General features: G+C 40.3%; 1 protein-coding gene across 1 annotated transcript in view; it reads right to left on the bottom strand.

The window, feature by feature from the left end:
• LOC124555352 (KN motif and ankyrin repeat domain-containing protein 3) overlaps positions 1 to 19,831 on the bottom strand; it is a 270,873-nt gene that overhangs the window by 172,086 nt on the left and 78,956 nt on the right. Inside the window, exon 3 of the mRNA XM_047129232.1 lies at positions 4,524 to 4,647. Coding sequence (XP_046985188.1) covers positions 4,524 to 4,647 — 124 coding nt within the window. The remainder of the gene's footprint in view (positions 1 to 4,523; positions 4,648 to 19,831) is intronic.

Here is a 19,831-nt window from a genome sequence, read left to right as displayed (position 1 = left end):
GCGGCTTTATCACACCCTTCCCAATCAATCAGCGCACGCATCCAGGCCAGAGGGGGTGCAACCTCATACTGCAACGTTCTTCATAAATTTGACTCGATATTGTAATCGCTGAAACATCACATACCATCTCAACCCGTGAAGTTTCATTTCATTTCGTCCCCCCTTCCTTGTTTGATCAGGTAGTGTAGCTGCTGGGACGATTCCTTTGAAAACGGCACGGTCTGTTTGCTTCGCCATTCTTGCACTACTCGAGCCTGTGTTGCTCTCAAATTAGTTTATACGACATTAAATACTAATGCTTCTTTGTCTTAGGAAAATCTAGTACTAATAGACTATCCAACCTCTGTATGTTTCAGCGTTAAAAACTGTAAGAAAATAAGCATGGATAAGAATGCAACAAGAAGAAAACTGACGATCCAATAGAAACAGAAAGCTGCATAGCCCACAACACTAGCCTACGATGGTTCTGTTTTGTAAATTTTGATGAGTGATTGCTATGTACCTTGATGCGCTGAACCATAAGATGATCTTTGTTCCGTTCCATCGGGTTAGAATTTTTTGCTTATGTCAAAAAATATCACAAATATGAGACTTAATGACAGTGAAATAGGTTTGTTTCATATAAAACGCATTTTTGCGGCTTATAATAGACAACAATATAACAGAACACAGGAGATAAGAAACTCAGTTTGTCTCTCTGTCTGTCCCCGTCTCTTTGAACCAGCCATGCCCTGTGGCTCAAATGGCTCTGAGCACTATGGGACTTAACTTCTGAGGTCATCAGTCCCCTAGAACTTAGAACTACTTAAACCTAACTAACCTAAGGACATCACACACATCCATGCCCGAGGCAGGATTCGAACCTGCGACCGTAGCGGTCGCGCGGTTTCAGACTGTAGCCCCTAGAACCGCTCGGCCACTTCGGCCGGCGAGCCATGCCCTGTTTCAGACTTTTCCGTGCATGTGCTCTTCTAGGATCATCTCGGTGCAACACCCAGCAATAGACAGCCATCATTGTAGTACTCAATCATCCTTGGTAACGCTTCTCCGTTTCTTTGTGTGCTGATGAAATCTCTCACCCAACTCTTCACTAAAAGCACCCAGATTCTCAGGAAATTAGTCCAAATGTGAATGTAGGAAATTAACCTTCAAACTCAAGGAACAGCCTAAATTTTGGTACATGTGCAGCATAGCCTCAGAGATAGACCTGAAATTCGGATCCTTTTTGTTGCCCAGAAACTTGGTTACAACGTCTATAAAGGTGACCCAGGTTTCTGTTTCAGTATCTTCCATTTCTTTTTCAAAATTTACATCTCTGCAAAATTTTCTCAAGTCTGGACCCTTAAAGCACCTTCTTTTAGTTTTTCGGTCGATAAGGCTGTAAATTTGTTACACATATCCTGGAGACATTTACCATCTTTTGGTAAAGCTTTCACAAATTGCTTCATAAAGCCTAATTTAATATGTGGAGGTGGAAGGAGAACTTTCATCGATTCTATCAGAGGTTTTTGGAGCACTTTTTTTACTCCATGTTCCAGTGAAGCTCTTTGTGGTCCGTATTTCTGTTTCTAATTATTTTTCCCGTCTCTGCTATCCAACTCACATAAAAAACAAGGGAACTTTATATACCCGTCTTGCTGTCCATGGATCATCCATATTACTTTCAGGTCTCCACACATGACCCTCTTACGATCGCCGTACTTAATTTTCTGGAGAATAAATTGTAAATTGACGTACCGTTCTTTTAAGCGTACAGAATGCCCTAGGTGTATTGACGCATATCTGTTTCCGTTTTGAAGCAAGACAACTGGATTCGTTTCGACGAATCGATCAAGTCTCCAATCAGTGCTTTCGTCCGGAATGTTTAATGTCTCATTGCAGAATACGAAGCCTCCTTCTTCCGAAAGGGGAATAAAATCTTTTTCTCTATACCAGAACCAGGAAAACGAAGGGTCAGATCTTTAAGCCTTGAACGAAACAATTGTAAATCCTCTTTGGTCAGATGTAAGTCGCGGATCAGATAGTTCACTTTGTATAAAAGGTAGTGGTGCAGATTTGTCAGGCTCGTACTCCTCTTTATTATCTTCGGTTTCTTCACTTGATTTCATTTCTAACTATTTCAGGTAAGTGTTCAGGTTGCATAGCCAGTGGTACATTTAGGCCGTTAGGGCCAGGACATAAACACATGGCAGATTTAGCTAGACGATGTTCTTTTTATTTTTACATTGAAACCTTGAATACGGGTTGAACAAAAATAACGATCATCAGTTCACCATTTGACCACCGTCTCAGTCGTTCAATACACGTATACCCAACATTGTGGGGTACCCAAGTTTTGTTTGATCTCTTACTTTCACACCGAAATATGCGAGATACACTTGCTGCACGAACGATGTTACATATCTTTTCTGCCTTGACAGCATTAGCTCACCCAAATGTAATAACAGGAATATGCAGACTTTTTACAGCCTCTTGACGCTATTTCGAATACTGTGTGTTTGCTTTTTAGCGTATATCCGCCGACACAAACACTTTTGATCACGGGACGGTACGTACGAACGGATGCGCTAACACTGACAGCTGAGATGTACAACACGTTTAATGACGTAAGTGCTGTCCTGTGCCAGTTCATGTTGTCAAAGATATGTTTTCATCAGAAACCGACAGATGGCAGCATTATTATGTATTTAAATCTGTCAGTACGTCTTATATTTGTGATTTTTTTCCATATGTACAACACATTTTGACAAACTGTGATTTACAAAAAGTTCTGATGCGATAGAAAAAATTAAGATCATTTTTGGGATTCGACGCACAAACATACATAGGAAAAAATCATCAAAAATTGAAAAACATGATACAAACGAAAAAATGCAGGCCTGTATAATCATTATACATGCGATGAAATTATTACGTTAATGGAATCTTCTGTAAATATTTGATAGAAAAATGTACATGTATGTATGAATGATAATACAATGTATAGTAAATATGTAATTTTTTACGTGAGTTTTGACTTACACGTCCTCTTTAGGAAACAGTTGACTGTCATCGTCGAAGTCGTTATCGTGCTGGAAGAGACACTGCAGTCAAAAGGCATGATGCGAAAACACTCAGATCGAAAGCTATGATTTAAAAAAAACCAAGACTTGTTAGAAAATGTTACACGTAAACAATGAATAACTGTAAAACGCATTAACTCCCGATCATGTACTGAGTGAAGGCCATAACTGCCGGACGTAGCCTCACGTCGTTCACTATGGAAACAAATGACGATAGCTTCACTCGACTGCAGCGCATGAGATCAGTAAACAGCTCTCATATCATTTTAAACGATCAACAGCAGCTTAGTACATTTTCCTTTTTCAAGTTCAACGTATTCCCACTCCTCCGTATTTCCCACACGGTCCTAGTGATCTATTACGTTTTGCAGGTATTTTATTTTGATTTTAATTATATTTTGAACTCTTAAAGATTTGATATTTTACCTCATTTCCTGTACAGTTATTTATGATTCTTTATATGTATGTCGATGAACATGTAATAAGATTTTTAACGTGTGACAGTAAGAATTCAGGTAAGTGTAAGTTTTGATTTAGTTGTTGTATACTTTTAACCTAAATGCAATGTGGTTCAGATGTACGCCAGAGGTATATTGATCTCAAGGACTATCACGTATTCACCTTTCGTCATTTGTTTGCCACGTGGATGACCTGAGATTACTTCCGGTTGCTAAGACCTTCACTCAGTATATGTTCAGCAGTTCACTCACTTTAAATTTATTCGCTGCTTATGTTTAACATTTTCGGATATTTCTTAGCTATAATACCAAAGATGGCTTTCGCTCAGAGTGTTGGTGGAACACGCCTTTCGATTGCAAAATGTTTTCCAAAGTAGTTAACCAGCATGATAACGACTTTGACGACGACAGCTATTTCTTCACGAGCACTTGTAAGTCGAATGTCGCTTGGCAAAACAAATAGTTACTATATGTTGTACTGTTATACACACAAACATTTTTTTTACCAAATAGTGCAATAAATTCCATTATCATAATTATTTCATCATTTCTCTCCAGATTATGTCACTCATTCATTGCGTAATTTGAATTGTTTCTGCAATGTCTCTCTTCAGATCTGTTCAGTACGTGTTCGCCCCCCTTAGCTGATTGGTCAGCGCATCTGACTGCCATGCAGCGGGTCCGGGTTCGATTCCCGGCTCGATCGTACATCTTCTCTGCTTGGGGACTGGGTGTTGTGTTGTCCTCATCATCATTTCTTCATCATCATCGACAAGCAACTGAAAAGACTTGCAACTCGGTGGACGATCTTCCCCAGATGGGGCTCTCGGCCATCAGTGCCATACGATATCATACGAAGTACGTAGTATTAGCGTTTTCTGCTATATTATATTTACTCTGTCAAAGATGATTTACAATGGAGTCTACAATGGTACAACGTGTCGTTGAAGACGGTAATAAAATGGAGCAAACGAAGGAATCGCAAAGAGCGTGTGTAAATTACCTGTGACGTGGTGGCTGTTGCTGGTCTTCTGCAGTGCGTCCTCGAACAGGTCGACGGCGTGCTGCAGGTCGCCGGTTACAACGCTCTGCTGCTTGCTCGCCGCCGCGTCGTCGCTGTTGGCTGCCTGCGAACAGCATACAACACGCCAGCTGACAAACACAATTCTCGCTGCGCACACTAGCCACGCTAAACTGCAACTAGCAAGTCCGGTACAACGGAACTCTGATTTGGACGTTTCTACATCTACATTGATACTCCGCAAGCCACCCAACGGTGTGTGGCGGAGGGCACTTTACGTGCCACTGTCATTACCTCCCTTTCCTGTTCCAGTCGCATATGGTTCGCGGGAAGAACGACTGTCTGAAAGCCTCCGTGCGCGCTCTAATCTCTCTAATTTTACATTCGTGATCTCCTCGGGAAGTATAAGTAGGGGGAAGCAATATATTCGACACCTCATCCAGAAACGCACCCTCTCGAAACCTGGCGAGCAAGCTACACCGCGATGCAGAGCGCCTCTCTTGCAGAGTCTGCCACTTGAGTTTATTAAACATCTCCGTAACGCTATCACGGTTACCAAATAACCCAGTGAGGAAACGCGCCGCTCTTCTTTGGATCTTCTCTATCTCCTCCGTCAACCCGACCTGGTACGGATCCCACACTGATGAGCAATACTCAAGTATAGGTCGAACGAATGTTTTGTAAGCCACCTCCTTTGTTGATGGACTACATTTTCTAAGCACTCTCCCAATGAATCTCAACCTGGTACCCGCCTTACCAACAATTAGTTTTATATGATCATTCCACTTCAAATCGTTCCGTACGCATACTCCCAGATATTTTACAGAAGTAACTGCTACCAGTGTTTGTTCCGCTATCATATAATCATACAATGAAGGATCCTTCTTTCTATGTATTCGCAATACATTACATTTGTCGATGTTAAGGGTCAGTTGCCACTCCCTGCACCAAGTGCCTATCCGCTGCAGATCTTCCTGTATTTCGCTACAATTTTCTAATGCAGCAACTTCTCTGTATACTACAGCATCATCCGCGAAAAGCCGCATGGAACTTCCGACACTATCTACTAAGTCATTTATATATATTGTGAAAAGCAATGGTCCCATAACACTCCCCTGTGGCACGCCAGAGGTTACTTTAACGTCTGTAGACGTCTCTCCATTGATAACAACATGCTGTGTTCTGTTTGCTAAAAACTCTTCAATCCAGCCACACAGCTGGTCTGATATTCCGTAGGCTCTTACTTTGTTTATCAGGCGACAGTGCGGAACTGTATCGAACGCCTTCCGGAAGTCAAGAAAAATAGCATCCACCTGGGAGCCTGTATCTAATATTTTCTGGGTCTCATGAACAAATAAGGCGAGTTGGGTCTCACACGATCGCTGCTTCCGGAATCCATGTTGATTCCTACATAGTAGATTCTGGGTTTCCAGAAATGACATGATACGCGAGCAAAAAACATGTTCTAAAATTCTACAAGAGATCGACGTAAGAGATATAGGTCTATAGTTTTGCGCATCTGCTCGACGACCCTTCTTGAAGACTGGGACTATCTGTGCTCTTTTCCAATCATTTGGAACCCTCCGTTCCTCTAGAGACTTGCGGTACACGGCTGTTAGAAGGGGGGCAAGTTCTTTCGCGTACTCTGTGTAGAATCGAATTGGTATCCCGTCAGGTCCAGTGGACTTTCCTCTATTGAGTGATTCCAGTTGCTTTTCTATTCCTTGGACTCTTATTTCGATGTCAGCCATTTTTTCGTTTGTGCGAGGATTTAGAGAAGGAACTGCAGTGCGGTCTTCCTCTGGCATATCCAAAGATAAAGTATTTAAAAATAGTGTTAGAGGTCACGATCTCAATAGTTAACATTTAGGGTTTGCTGTACGCGATGGCTCAATGAGTAACTGAGCAGCTAGATGACGTTTCTACGTACGTGGCATACGCCGTAACTAGATCTCGTCGTTCCATTCACTCATTAATTCTTCTTTTATTCTGGCTGCCTCCATTTCATTTTCGTGGGAGTCATAATTATGTCTCTCTTTTTCTTTTTGTTCACTTAAGTTTTCTCAGTCTCTCCTAGTGATTCTCAACATAAATCTTTCCATTTCTTGCTAAGCGTTAGTTTTTACATTCAAACTCCTTGTCTCACTACGATACGCAAAACTGATACTGATTGTAAACTTTCATTTTCAGACACATCAAAAGATTCGTTTGGAAAACCCCATTTATTTTACCAAAAGCACTTCATATCATGTCTACGCTTCTGCTTAATTCTTGTGCTGTCCATCCAGTGGATGTCTTCGGCTGCCCTATATACAAAAGTTCATCAACTGGTCGTATGTTTTCATTGTTTCTTTGTCTCATTTTCTCTTTCATATATTGATTCAGTTACTTTTATAATTGATTTTTTACGCCTACTCTCAAACATTTTTCATTAAGTTCTGTCATTCCTCGCGGAAATTTATGTACACGAATGACAAACAACCCAAACTCAACTGCTAAACCATGCTGGTTCACGTATGCTCTTATCATAAATACCGTTCTTTCTTCGCAGTTTAAGGATCTGAAAAACTTTTTATAGAACTGTCGACAATAGTTTTGATTATGTAAACTCTCCTTAGTAGAAATGGCTCCGAGCACTATGGGACTTAACTTGGGTCATCAGTCCCCTAGAACTTAGAACTACTTAAACCTAACCAACCTAAGGACATCACACACATCCATGCCCGAGGCACGATTCGAACCTGCAACCGTAGCGGTCGCACGGTTCCAGAAAACTCTCCTTGTCCGCCTCCTGTTTCAGTTCTGAATTTCTCATTATCTTCATGAAGTCTACTGGACACTTTAGCATTAGAGTATGTACTTTTCAGAATACTGACAGGCTTAATCAGTACTTGTTTCTCTATGACCACTATTAAGGATTTTGTTGAAACTTAGTTAGAAGATTTCTAAAAATCTATTGCTCCCACAGAAAGTCATAAATCATACGCACGTATATAAGTTGGATGAGCTGCACAAAATCGAACCTCGCTAGACGCCATTCGTCAGTCTTTACCCAATCACAATTTTTTTTCTCCTTCCAGCATTAGTAACTTGTTCAGTGCCATTGTTTGCATTCTTTCTGTTAAGTTTGACTCAAAGCAGTTGTTTGTAATACCATCAATTCCGTGAAATTTAAACTTTTATTAGAAAGAATTGTGGGGTGCATAATCTAACGATATGGACAAATAACAAGAAGTAACAGATGGAGATATTTTCTTTTTTAAGTTTTGTAACACCTTTCGAATAAACGTAAAAATGGTATTCTCAATGGAGAAACGCTATTGGAACCCAAACTTTAATGCAGAACTACAATAATTAATTCTATTTAAATGTAACGGGCATCCTGAGTACATTAGTTTCTCGAATAATTTTAGAAAAAGAAATTAGTAAAGACAATAATTGAAACTTATTTAGAATTTTACTGTCATTTGTTTTACAAAGAGATGTGTAAGTGGCATATTGTCTGGAAAAATATAGTTAAAGACATGACTAATAAGCTAGACCAACCCCGTAGAATTGTGTTCAAAACCACATTTTGAGAATTTTTATAATTTTATTGATTTTTGTAAAGTGCGTTGGCGGCTACTTCTAGTTGCTTAATTTTTACAGATTGATATTTTCAATGTTTTTTCTTGCTTCTTATTCCCAATTACTTGAGTCCACTTCTACTGCAAAATTTTAAAAAAATCTTGTAATTTGTGGAATATCGATCAACGTGTAGCCGTTTTGTTTAACTGAAATGCTATTTTATGCCTTTCAGTGTATTCTACATTTATTAAACTCTGTTATTAGTATAAATAATTTCTGTCATTTTATAGTAATTATGCAGAAGGATAATAACAAAATATCTTTAGTCGTTCTGGAAATTATATAAATTTCACTTTTCTGTTTACAAAAAATTTTGATGTCTTAAGTTATGCATGGATATTATGCTTTTGAATCTAATTTCTGAACTGTTTTAGGAAAGCTACTTTCAGTACATAAGTGTATTATTAAACACATTAAATTTCACATTAGCATCGTTTTCCTGATTTACTTCATTCCAGCCTATTTCATTTTAAGTTATTCTTAAAATTCCACACACTGAAATCATTAATAATAATTACAGTATTGCATAGCTATGTCTAAGATATGTATGGTGCCACAGTGAGGATTTTTAATAGTTATCTATCATGGGCACATAGTGCGCTAACAAATGTGTCAACATCAACGTTTTCAGCTTAAACACTATTTATGGAAATGTTACCATTTACAATTTTCTTTTCTTAATCTATAAAGGTGAAAATTTTACTACCGAAATCAAATTGCAACAGCCGAATAACGTTTCTGGACCTTTTATGTCAGAATATTTTAAGAAGTGCTGAAAACTCCACAAAATGTTAACTCTTTCATCACGCCTATATGGTAGCTCAAAAATAAATCTAGATTTCTCACAACCAGCTGAGGATTTCCCCTTGAGGATCTGTACACAGTTACAACTATAATAACTGCATATCCAGACAACAATATCGCAATTATTGCACTTTATTAGCTGTTTCGTTTGTCACGGCAGTCATCTACAGATAATATTATTTCCATGACAGTATATTAACACATTATTGCGAGTTAAAAAACATAAGACGACAAAATTGAGTTCAGTATCGTGAGTATAGAGTGCTTTTTGGTATGATCATAACAACTGCAACCAATCATATTTATTTTCTGATTGTTGCTGTAAAAATCATAACCAGTTTCGACTGTATAACCACTAGTCTTCAGATGACTGAAATATGTGCTTTTACAGAGATTTACTCTGCAGCTCGTGATACTAGCTATCCCAGTTCTCAGTGTCATTGTTTGGTATAATCGTGCAGACGGGAGACGAAGATATGAGTATTGTCGCCTTGAGTCTACGCACAAGACTTCACAGACACAGTGAGAAGCCTCACACAATAGATAAACTTTTTCGATATTATATGTTCTCTGAATACGTGTATATGTGTTACTGTATAGCCTTACGAAAGGAGGTAATTACGGTTTTTATAAGCACATGTAATTGTATTTCATAATCAGAGACGTCATTGCATCCCTACGTTGGATTGAATTAAAACCTTTTTAACTTGACATACATAAAGATGATTCCTACTAGCGCCTAACCTAACCGAATGTTTACACAGACTAGAAGAAAGTCTTGAAAAAATCTGTTCAGACTTTTCGAATTTGTTACATTCGTATCCTGACTTTGAAGCATCCCCGTCTTACCAAAAGTAGTCTAGTACTCCTCTTTCTTCATTATTAACACCATTTGTTTGATCTCTGGTGGCTGCCATATCCATACTATTCTTGGAGATTGATCTTGAACCATCCTTCTTATGTAGCATTACCATTTGAAATATGACTAACTGTTCCTTTCAAGCACATCTTTTTCTACCATTATTTTCCCTTTTGTTTCTTCATTAGTCTTCTTTTGTAATTTGGATATTCTATAACTTATCTGCATAAAACCATTTCCGATGACTGCTAGTCTTCGTTGATCTCTCTGCGCTACTGTCCACATTTGTATTCTATAGACCCTTATACCCGTATTTTCATTTATTGTCGAGAGAGAAAGACGAAATAGCAGTGAGTCAACATATACTGTAACAAGAAGCGATGGTATATTCACTATGAATACAACACTGTGCCCAGCTTCTTTTGTCTGTTCACCATAACATCACAAAACAGCCAGAAAAACTCCTAATCACAAAGAATCGCTCGACACAAGGCATCACACCATACAACAAAATTGAACGGTATTAAAAGATATTTTTATGCGGCTTGCCTCTTAACTATGACAACAGCAACAAGATTAGTTACTCGGAAATGGTTTCAAATATTCGATTGAATAAACAATTTAAAAAATTCTACAATATTTTATAATTTGAACCCACAGCACTGTAGCAGATAGAAAAGCGAGTGGTAAGCCTATAAGTTCAATGAATTGAGTAAAAGACTTCTGTTCACTGCTTATTGGGCAATCGCTCAAATTGTCAGGTACGTCTCCAAAGAATCTGTGGAGCGTCTCTGAGTACGTACAGAAGGCAGACCGACCCGTCGAGTTTCCTACTACGGATACAGTAATGGATTCACATTACGTAGTATTTTTTGAAAAATGTACCGAATTAAAATATGAAGAATCTCGCACTGGGCGAGATAGCGTAGTGGTTACGACCGTAGATTCGTGTTCTGGAGGAGCGAGGTTCAAATCCTTGTCCAACCATCTAGGATTAGGTTACCTGTGGTTTGCCTAAGTTGCTTAAGGCAGAGAACATGACCGATTTCCTTCCCTACTCGTCTGAAAGAAGTTCGACGTTGACAGAATGTTAAACCCTAATCTTCACTTCACCCCTTAAGAATCGCCACTCACAGTTTTTGGTTAAAATATCAGGTGATTGTGGTATCGATAGCTACGATGCCACGGCGTAGGTACAAGTTCTTAGGTTGGCACCACGACACCGACACCGACGATAGCGCCCTCTAGCCGGCGCTGTGCAGCTCTACGAGCGCCGCTCCAGATTCTACCCATTTGATTCCGAGTAGACGACCAAGCAACATTGTTTCTGTTTCCTAGTGGGCGAGCCACTACATATTTTGCCTTTGTAACTTTTAGCCGATGTTAGATTTGATTGATGTACAGCTTCGCACTTATGTGCTCATCTCAGCCAAAGTTAAGTTACGATTCATATATTCAAATTGTTGTGTTGTAAAACCACTTTTAACTCCAGTACCGAGAGTTCTGCGTCACCTCCTCCTCCTCCTCCTAACTTTCTACATTGGGCCTACCCTATAGTTACAGGAACAGACCCACGCGCCGCCTTCCAGGCGGTATACAAAAGTGATGGTACACGTTCTTCATTGAATCGAAAACAAATTCAGTCGCTTCACGTAGGCTATGAAATATAGAGGGTTAGGCAACTAAGACAGGTTACCCAAAATATGCGTAGAACAGTTAAACATACCGACGTGAGGTTTCCGCTACGTTTTAGAGGAAAATGTGGCGATGCTTTTGAAATATGCAAATAAGTTTTACAGTTTATAACTGCCGAATTACTATGCCGCCTTTTCAATAAAAAACATTTCAAGAAAAACCGTCAAATATTTCGTGAATTGATTCTTCTAAAAGTAGGAAATAATCAGATTTGATAAACATTTGTTACACCTTTTGAATGACGCTAAACTATGTACAGCAAATGAGGTACCGACTGAGAGTTTAAAATTCACTGTTTAACTTAGGATTTTAAAGAATGTTGGGAGATATTTGTCTGGTGGAACAAATGTCATTCTCAATTTAGAGAAGTCTTCCGAAGTAAGAGTGATTTCAGGTGTGCGCACGGGAGTGTCGTAGGACCGTTGCTATTCACAATATACATAAATGACCTTGTGGATAACATCGGAAGTTCACCGAGGTTTTTTGCGGATGATGCTGTAGTATATCGAGAGGTTGTAACAATGGAAAATTGTACTGAAATGCAGGAGGATCTGCAACGAATTGACGCATGGTGCAGGGAATGGCAATTGAATCTCAATGTAGACAAGTGTAATGTGTTGCGAATACATAGAAAGAAAGATCCTTTATCATTTAGCTACAATATAGCAGGTCAGCAACTGGAAGCAGTTAATTCCATAAATTATCTGGGAGTAGGCATTAGGAGTGATTTAAAGTGGAATGATCATACAAAGTTGATGGTCGGTAAAGCAGATGCCAGACTGAGATTCATTGGAAGAATCCTAAGGAAATGCAATCCGAAAACAAAGGAAGTAGGTTACAGTATGCTTGTTCGCCCACTGCTTGTGTGGTGTCACCGCCAGACACCACACTTGCTAGGTGGTAGCCTTTAAATCGGCCGCGGTCCGGTAGTATACGTCGGACCCGCGTGTCGCCACTATCAGTGATTGCAGACCGAGCGCCGCCACACGGCAGGTCTGGAGAGACTTCCTAGCACTCGCCCCAGTTGTACAGCCGACTTTGCTAGCGATGGTTCACTGACAAATTACGCTCTCTTTTGCCGAGACGATAGTTAGCATAGCCTTCAGCTACGTCATTTGCTACGACCTAGCAAGGCGCCATTATCAGTTGCTATTGATCTTGTAATTCATGTATCAACAAGAGCGATGTTCACCAATTATGGATTAAAGTTAAGTATTCCAGAAGCTACGTACTTTTTTTACTAGACTCAACTCCTTTAACTGTTCCAGACCTCACGCCAGCGTGCGTGAGCTTAAACGCGTGCCTTTCGGCTATCTCATAGTGGCTTGGCTGTCTTGCCAAGTCACAACAGCTTGAATATTGCTCACCAGTGTGGGACCCGTACCAGATAGGGTTGATAGAAGAGATAGAGAAGATCCAACGGAGGGCAGCGCGCTTCGTTACAGGATCATTTAGTAATCGCGAAAGCGTTACGGAGATGATAGGTAAAATCCAGTGGAAGCCTCTGCAGGACAGACGCTCAGTAGCTCGGTACGGGCTTTTGTTGAAGTTTCGAGAACATACCTTCACCGAGGAGTCACGCAATAGATTACTCCCTCCTACGTATATCTCGCGAAGAGACCATAAGGATGAGAGATTAGAGCCCACACAGAGGCATACCGAAAATCTTTCTTTCCACGAACAATACGAGACTGGAATAGAAGGGAGAACCGATAGAAGTACTCAAAGTACCCTCCGCCACAAACCGTCAGGTGGCTTGCGGAGTATGGATGTAGATGTAGATTCTGACTCGACACCTTATTTGCTGTACATGATTTCGAGCGTCATTCAATGGCGCGTCAATTGTTTCTCTAATCTATTAATTTTAGCTAAATTATTTCATAAAAATTCGATCGCTTTTTTTTACAACACTAGACCTCAACCTGGTCAATCTACAACCCAATTATCCATTTCCCACTCTTCTTTTGGCCCAGAAAATTCGGGAAAAATTTTTCCCTCTAATCACTAACCAACTTTCTTTTTATTGCTCTTATTACTTTCAAGCAGTTAATCAATTTTTTGAAAATTTAGATCCCACGCTGGTCAGCTTGATATTGCATCTGTCCATATCGCACTCTCCGTTTGACTATGAAAATTCGAACAAAATTCCATTCTCCATTGTGTAATTTTCCCTCAAATTTGGTTCGGATCATTAATTAAGTTTTTCATTGTCACTCTGATCACTTTGAAGCAGTTTTTTTTTTCAAAATTAAGCCTTATGATGGACAGCTTCATACCCACTTTGTCCACTTTGGCTACGAAAATTCAGTCAAACATATTCCCTCAAATCACTAATTAAGTTTTTCTTAAGTACCTTCATTAATTTCAAGCAATTAAATCTTTCTTTGCAAAAGTAGATCTCATGTTGGTAAATTTGAGTCCTCATTTGTTCATCTGTTACTCTTTGCTTGGCTATGAAAATTCGGACAAGATTCCATTATGTAATTTCGAGGGAGTTTTGTTTACGGTCCGCTCAAACATGTAACCACGGACAGAACTACATACTTTTTTTCTGTGGGAACAGAAAGAGCCTTCATAGAGGACTAAAACGAGATAACATGTGTGGAACTTGATCAGGCAGCAATAAAATAACCGTGCCGCTAACTACTGTTCTACTGTACCAAATACAAGCAAACATGTAGATCAGGTACGGTTCGTGGGTTTATTGCTATGACTGTCATATCAAGTGTGACAAAATGATGGCCTTGAGTAAGACTTGTAATTATCTGCTCAGAATGGGTGGTACATCCGTCACGTCGATACCACTCTCATTGCCTTATGTCTCGTGAGATGTCTTCAAAATCAAAATTGCGTTAGCATATATGTTAAGAGTTCCAGATACGTCGCTATTTAGACTCCCATCAATAAAACAGGCACATGTGCTGCGATTCATCAAAAGCCTGCATCACACGTTGATAGACCGAGGTCGTTGTTTCTGCACTTCTGTAGTTCGGAGTGGATTCTCAACTGAGAAGTAGTGCAGTTGCGAAGTTTGATTTGGCCATGATTTGTAAACGATGTAACATCCGTAAACAAAATATTCCACAGAAACGCCACATCAATTTGCACTTTTCGCAGACACGTATCGGTGAACCGTAACCAATTTTGAAAGTCATTGCCATGATGCTGTTGATGGAGTGACGTACGCAAAGGATGAAAACCGTTGGAGTATAGTATTCGCAAAACACTCCCTTGGCCTGATCCCACTGGCACATTCAACCTGCCTCATAGTTCAAAAATGGCTCTGAGCACTATGGGGCTTAACTTCTGAGGTCATCAACCCTAGAACATAGAACTACTTAAACCTAACTAACCTAAGGACATCACACACATCCATGCCCCAGGCAGGATTCGAACCTGCGACCGTAGCGATCACGCGGTTCCAGACTGAATCGCCTAGAACCGCACGGCCACACCGGCCGGCTGCCTCATAGTGACACGTGGGTTATATTTTAACGCTGCAAATATGTTAGTTACATTTTTCTCATCATTCGCTGTTGTCTTTTGTGGTCATCTTTTATTCTTCACACTTCCTATTCCATGAATTTTATTTTATAGTTTTTCCAATGATAGACCGTCAGGGCTTGACACGATCGGGATGTCTTTCAGCATACAGTCCCATCGCTGCTGTAGCACTTCGACCGTATTCGCCATAAACGAAAACCACATCCACTTTTTCCACTGTTGTATGCATAGAGAAAGTCCGAATGGCTTCATAAGCAAATTTTCTGATCGCTACGACAGCAGAGTACGAACAGATGCGTTTCAAGCGCACAGGTAAACATGCCCACCACCTGGGTTACGTGTTTACATTTGGACAGAAGTCTGTTGTATCACTTCTCCTGCTAGTGGGACAGTGATTTGAGGCGCTGTTATGTTGTTATTATTTGATGAAATTCCACACATGCTACATCACTGGATTCCCATTCGAAGGCTCTTCCCAAAACCATAGAAAAACATTTACAGTGCATTGAAGAAACGAAGTTGCTGTCATCATTTAATTCAGCAGCTATAAACGCTAAAAAACTCTTGCATGCGTCAGAAAATTCGCTACACTGTCCACTACAACTTAACTAAAACCACTCCTCCATATGTTTACTTGTTATGGTGTATTTGGGGTGGCCTGTCTTACAAGGTTCAAATGGTTCTGAGCACTATGCGACTTAACTTCTGTGGTCATCAGTCGCCTAGAACTTAGAACTAATTAAACCTAACTAACCTAAGGACATCACACATATCCATGCCCGACGCAGGATTCGAACCTGCGACCGTAGCGGTCGCTCGGTTCCAGACTGTAGCGCCTAGAACCGCACGGCCACTCCGGCCGGCTGTCTTACAAGGAAACAGCACGACTATCGATTTTTGTATTTTTTTCATACTTACGGTTGGTGAAGTTCAGAACTCATACATCATTCTACCAAAGTCCGCCCCCGGGTACTGAGTGGTGAGCGCGACAGAATGTCAATCCTAAGGGCCCGGGTTCGAGTCTCGGCTGGGTCGGAGATTTTCTCCGCTCAGGGACTGGGTGTTGTGTTGTCCTAATCATCATCATTTCATCCCCATCGACACGCAAATCGCCGAAGTGGCGTCAAATCTAAAGACTTGCACCCGGCGAACTGTCTACCCGACGGGAGGACATAGTCACACCACATTCTACCAAAGCAATTCGAAGGGACTCTAAAAATTCTGGATAAAATGGACTTCGAACTCTTCCGAGTGTCTTTAATTCCTCAATCCACAGACGACTTCTTCGACAGGCCATGTGGCTTTGCGGTAGAATGATCGCCTGCCACGTGGGTGGACCAGGTTCGATTCATGGCCGATGCAATTTTTGAAACAGATATTCATTTTCTGTGGACATTCAAGTAAAGAGTAAAATACATAAAGACGGAAAATAATCGGTAGTACTCGAGTTTGGTAATCGCTGGATCGGTGGTTCGAGCCTCGTTTCGGTCTTAATTTTTTTTCGGTTTCTCCATTTAGTTCGAATAAATACGCCACCTGAATATAAAGTTCATCAAATATATGTTAATCAACACGTATCTAATTGTCGTTTTATGAAAAACGCACATCATCTTATTTCTAATTACATATCACACACAGAAATCCAGTTTTAATTGCAAATACACACACGGAAAATAATCGCAGCACCAAGGTGGAGTTATGCAACAAACGAAAGTTGCTAGGCGTATTTCTACATCTGAAAGACGATGTCGATTTAAATTTCGCGGCAGTCGCATAAGGGTGGCGTTAGTGGCACCACTATGAGGATGCAAATCAGGTTTGCTTTAAATACACACTGTAACGGTCGTGAGCGTCACTTACCTTTGACATTGGACGTGGTGGGTTGATGCCTTTAAGGCGACAAAGACGCCATTATCAACACCTCACTGAGTTTGAACGAGATCGTGTAATAGGGTTACGAGAAGCTGGATGATCCTTCTGCGATATGGCAGAGAAACCTGGCAGCAATGTAGCCACTGTACATGATTGCAGGCTGTGGTGGTCATGAGAATGTATGGTCGCAAGAAGAGCGGGCCCTAGATGGCTACGCAGCTCTACCGAGAGGGAAGACCATCGCGTTCGACGTATGGCTCTAGTGCATCACACTGCATCTGCAGCAGCAATTTCAGCAGCAGTTGGCACCACAGTGACACAACAAACCGTTACAGATCAGTTACTTCAGGGCCAGACGTCCTGTATCGGACATTCTACTGACCCCAAACCACCACCATTTGCGTCTTCAGTGGTGTCAAGCGAGAGTTCATGGGAGGGCAGGGTGGAAGTCTGTTGTGTTTTCGGATGAAAGCTGGTGCTGCGTTGGTCACAGTGATGACCGTGTGTTGGCTAGAGGGAGACCGGTAGGGGCCTACAACCAACTTGTCTGCGGGGCACGCTGTACCTACACCTGGAGTTATGGTCTGGGATGCGACTTCACATGACAGCAGGAGCACTCTCGCGGTTATTCCACGCACCCTGAGTGCAAATTTGTACGTCAGTCTGGTGATTAGATCTGTTGTGCTGCCATTCATGATCACCATTGTGTGTTCTAACAGGATAACTCTCGCCCATATACCGCTGTTGTAACACAACATACTCTACAGAGTGTTGACATGTTGCCTTTTCCTGCTCGATCACCAGATCTGTCTCCAGTAGAGAATATATGGGGAATCATCGGACGACAACTCCAGCGTCATCCACGCCCTGTACTGACTGACCAAGTGCAACAGGCATGGAACTCCATCCCATAAACTGACATCCGGCATCTGTATAACACAATGCGTGCACATTTTCATTCAACACTCTGGCGGTTATACCTGTTAATGTACTAGCATTTCACATTGGCAGTGGCTTATCGCGCTCTTACATTAAGCAGTGATCTTGCACTGATAGTCACTTAAATATGTTACCTAGATAAATGTTCTCCCGAAATTTAATTACTCTACATTAATTATTTTTTGCTGTTGCGATTTTTTTTGTCACTATATAATTTCTTGATCACTGATCTTTTATAAAAGATCGTTCATAAAAAATATGTAAATTAAAGATGCGTTAGAAATTTTAAATTCTTTTTCGTCTTCACAAAAATGCTCGTAGAACATGCACCATTTTTTAAAAATCGGCAGGAATCGAACCCATGGCGCCACATGGCAGGCGATTATTCTACTACAGAGCAAAACGCGCCATCGAAAAATCGATCTTGTTACAATATATTGAAGACGCGCGAAAACTTTAACGCCGATTTTCTCGAGAATTTTTGAGAGCTGAAACAACCTGCTTCGGCCAACTGATATTTGAGTTCTGAAGTTCCCATATCATAAATATAAAAAAAATACAAAAATTCGATTGCCTTATGGTCCCCTCGTTAGCTGACTCCCCCTGCATAATGCATAGTCCTTCTCTCATTCGGTATATGTCATTCGTATGTGATGCATTTGTGCTCTGTTCACGATAAGGACGTCTTCCAATCTGGCTTTCGAGCGCTGCACTCATAATCTAGTCAGGGAAATTAAAATCTCCGTCCGGTCACACTGATTCAGGTTCTCCGTGGTTTCCCTAAATAACTTACGGTGAATATATGGATGCTTTATATTAACCATCTGAGTCCCAAAAATTTAAAAAATTAATTTTAAAATTTTTCACAAAATTATCATAGTAAGATACGAATACAATAAGAAACTGTCTAAAAGTAATCAATCAATTATTTTAATGAGACGGTATCATTTGGGAATATAGTTTTAAAATTTTTCACAAAACCGACCTTCATTATCTTAGTAAGCAATGAATACAGGAAGAAATTGGCAAAATATAATCAGTCAATTGCTTATGGATGTGGCGTCATTTTGTAACCACTGGGATATGCAGTTTTCAAGCACCCATCATTTCATGAGATATATGTGAAAGCAGTTTCGCATTTTTCCTGGATAGTCTCACATCTCGAAACTCCCGTGAACCAATATGCCTAAAACAAACTATAGTCCTAAATAACAAGAAAAAACGAACCTAAAATTTAAAAAAAAATTATATCAAAAGTACATTCTGCTCCAGAGGTTTCATTTCGAAAAGCAGTAGTAGAAACTTAAATTTACGTTACAATAACTCTAGATACATTTACTTGCATTGTAAATCTCCTCGGTATGATCACTATGAAAAAAATACCGCATGTCAGACAGATCTCCTACAATCACGTAGCACAATCTCCGCGCCGACTTTCTGCTATGAACGCTGTGACTGCTGCAATGCACTTCATTCGTAGAAGTATCTCAGTGTATCACTACATGGCTCTGTTTTGAAGTAGCATAGGTGATGTCATGCAAAATACACTGGCGCTTTAAAAAAAATAAATAAAGAAAAGATAGAATGGTGGTTTCAGGCAGAAACCACTCGTACTATCCGGTAATCGAGCTCATCAGCCTTTTTAATAACTTCGAGTTGACAGAAAGTTACACTCTAAACACACCTTCATTCTGTGTTTCCGAAGACACCTAGGACTAGCAAACATAACACACTTGGACTTCTACTCTGTTATCGATTTATTTTATTCTGTTCTCTGATTTTCTGTTAAAGCTGGCCGTCTCTGCAACACGTTGCCGCGAATCTTGAGTCCATCTACATCCTGCGACTTGTGTTTTGCAAGCAGCTTTTTGTTAAGAATTTTCGACTAAATAAGATCACACAAAGTTTTTCGAATAGATGTTTTGAATAATGATATTCATTTGACAAAGGCTGCGGTGGTAATTGCGCATTTCATCTACGGTTACCTCGC

This window comes from Schistocerca americana, chromosome X (assembly GCF_021461395.2).
Source record: "Schistocerca americana isolate TAMUIC-IGC-003095 chromosome X, iqSchAmer2.1, whole genome shotgun sequence".
Classification (NCBI taxonomy): domain Eukaryota; kingdom Metazoa; phylum Arthropoda; class Insecta; order Orthoptera; family Acrididae; genus Schistocerca; species Schistocerca americana.
The sequence above is the reverse complement of the archived record's forward strand: the minus strand, read 5'-3'. Positions and strand labels throughout refer to the sequence as shown.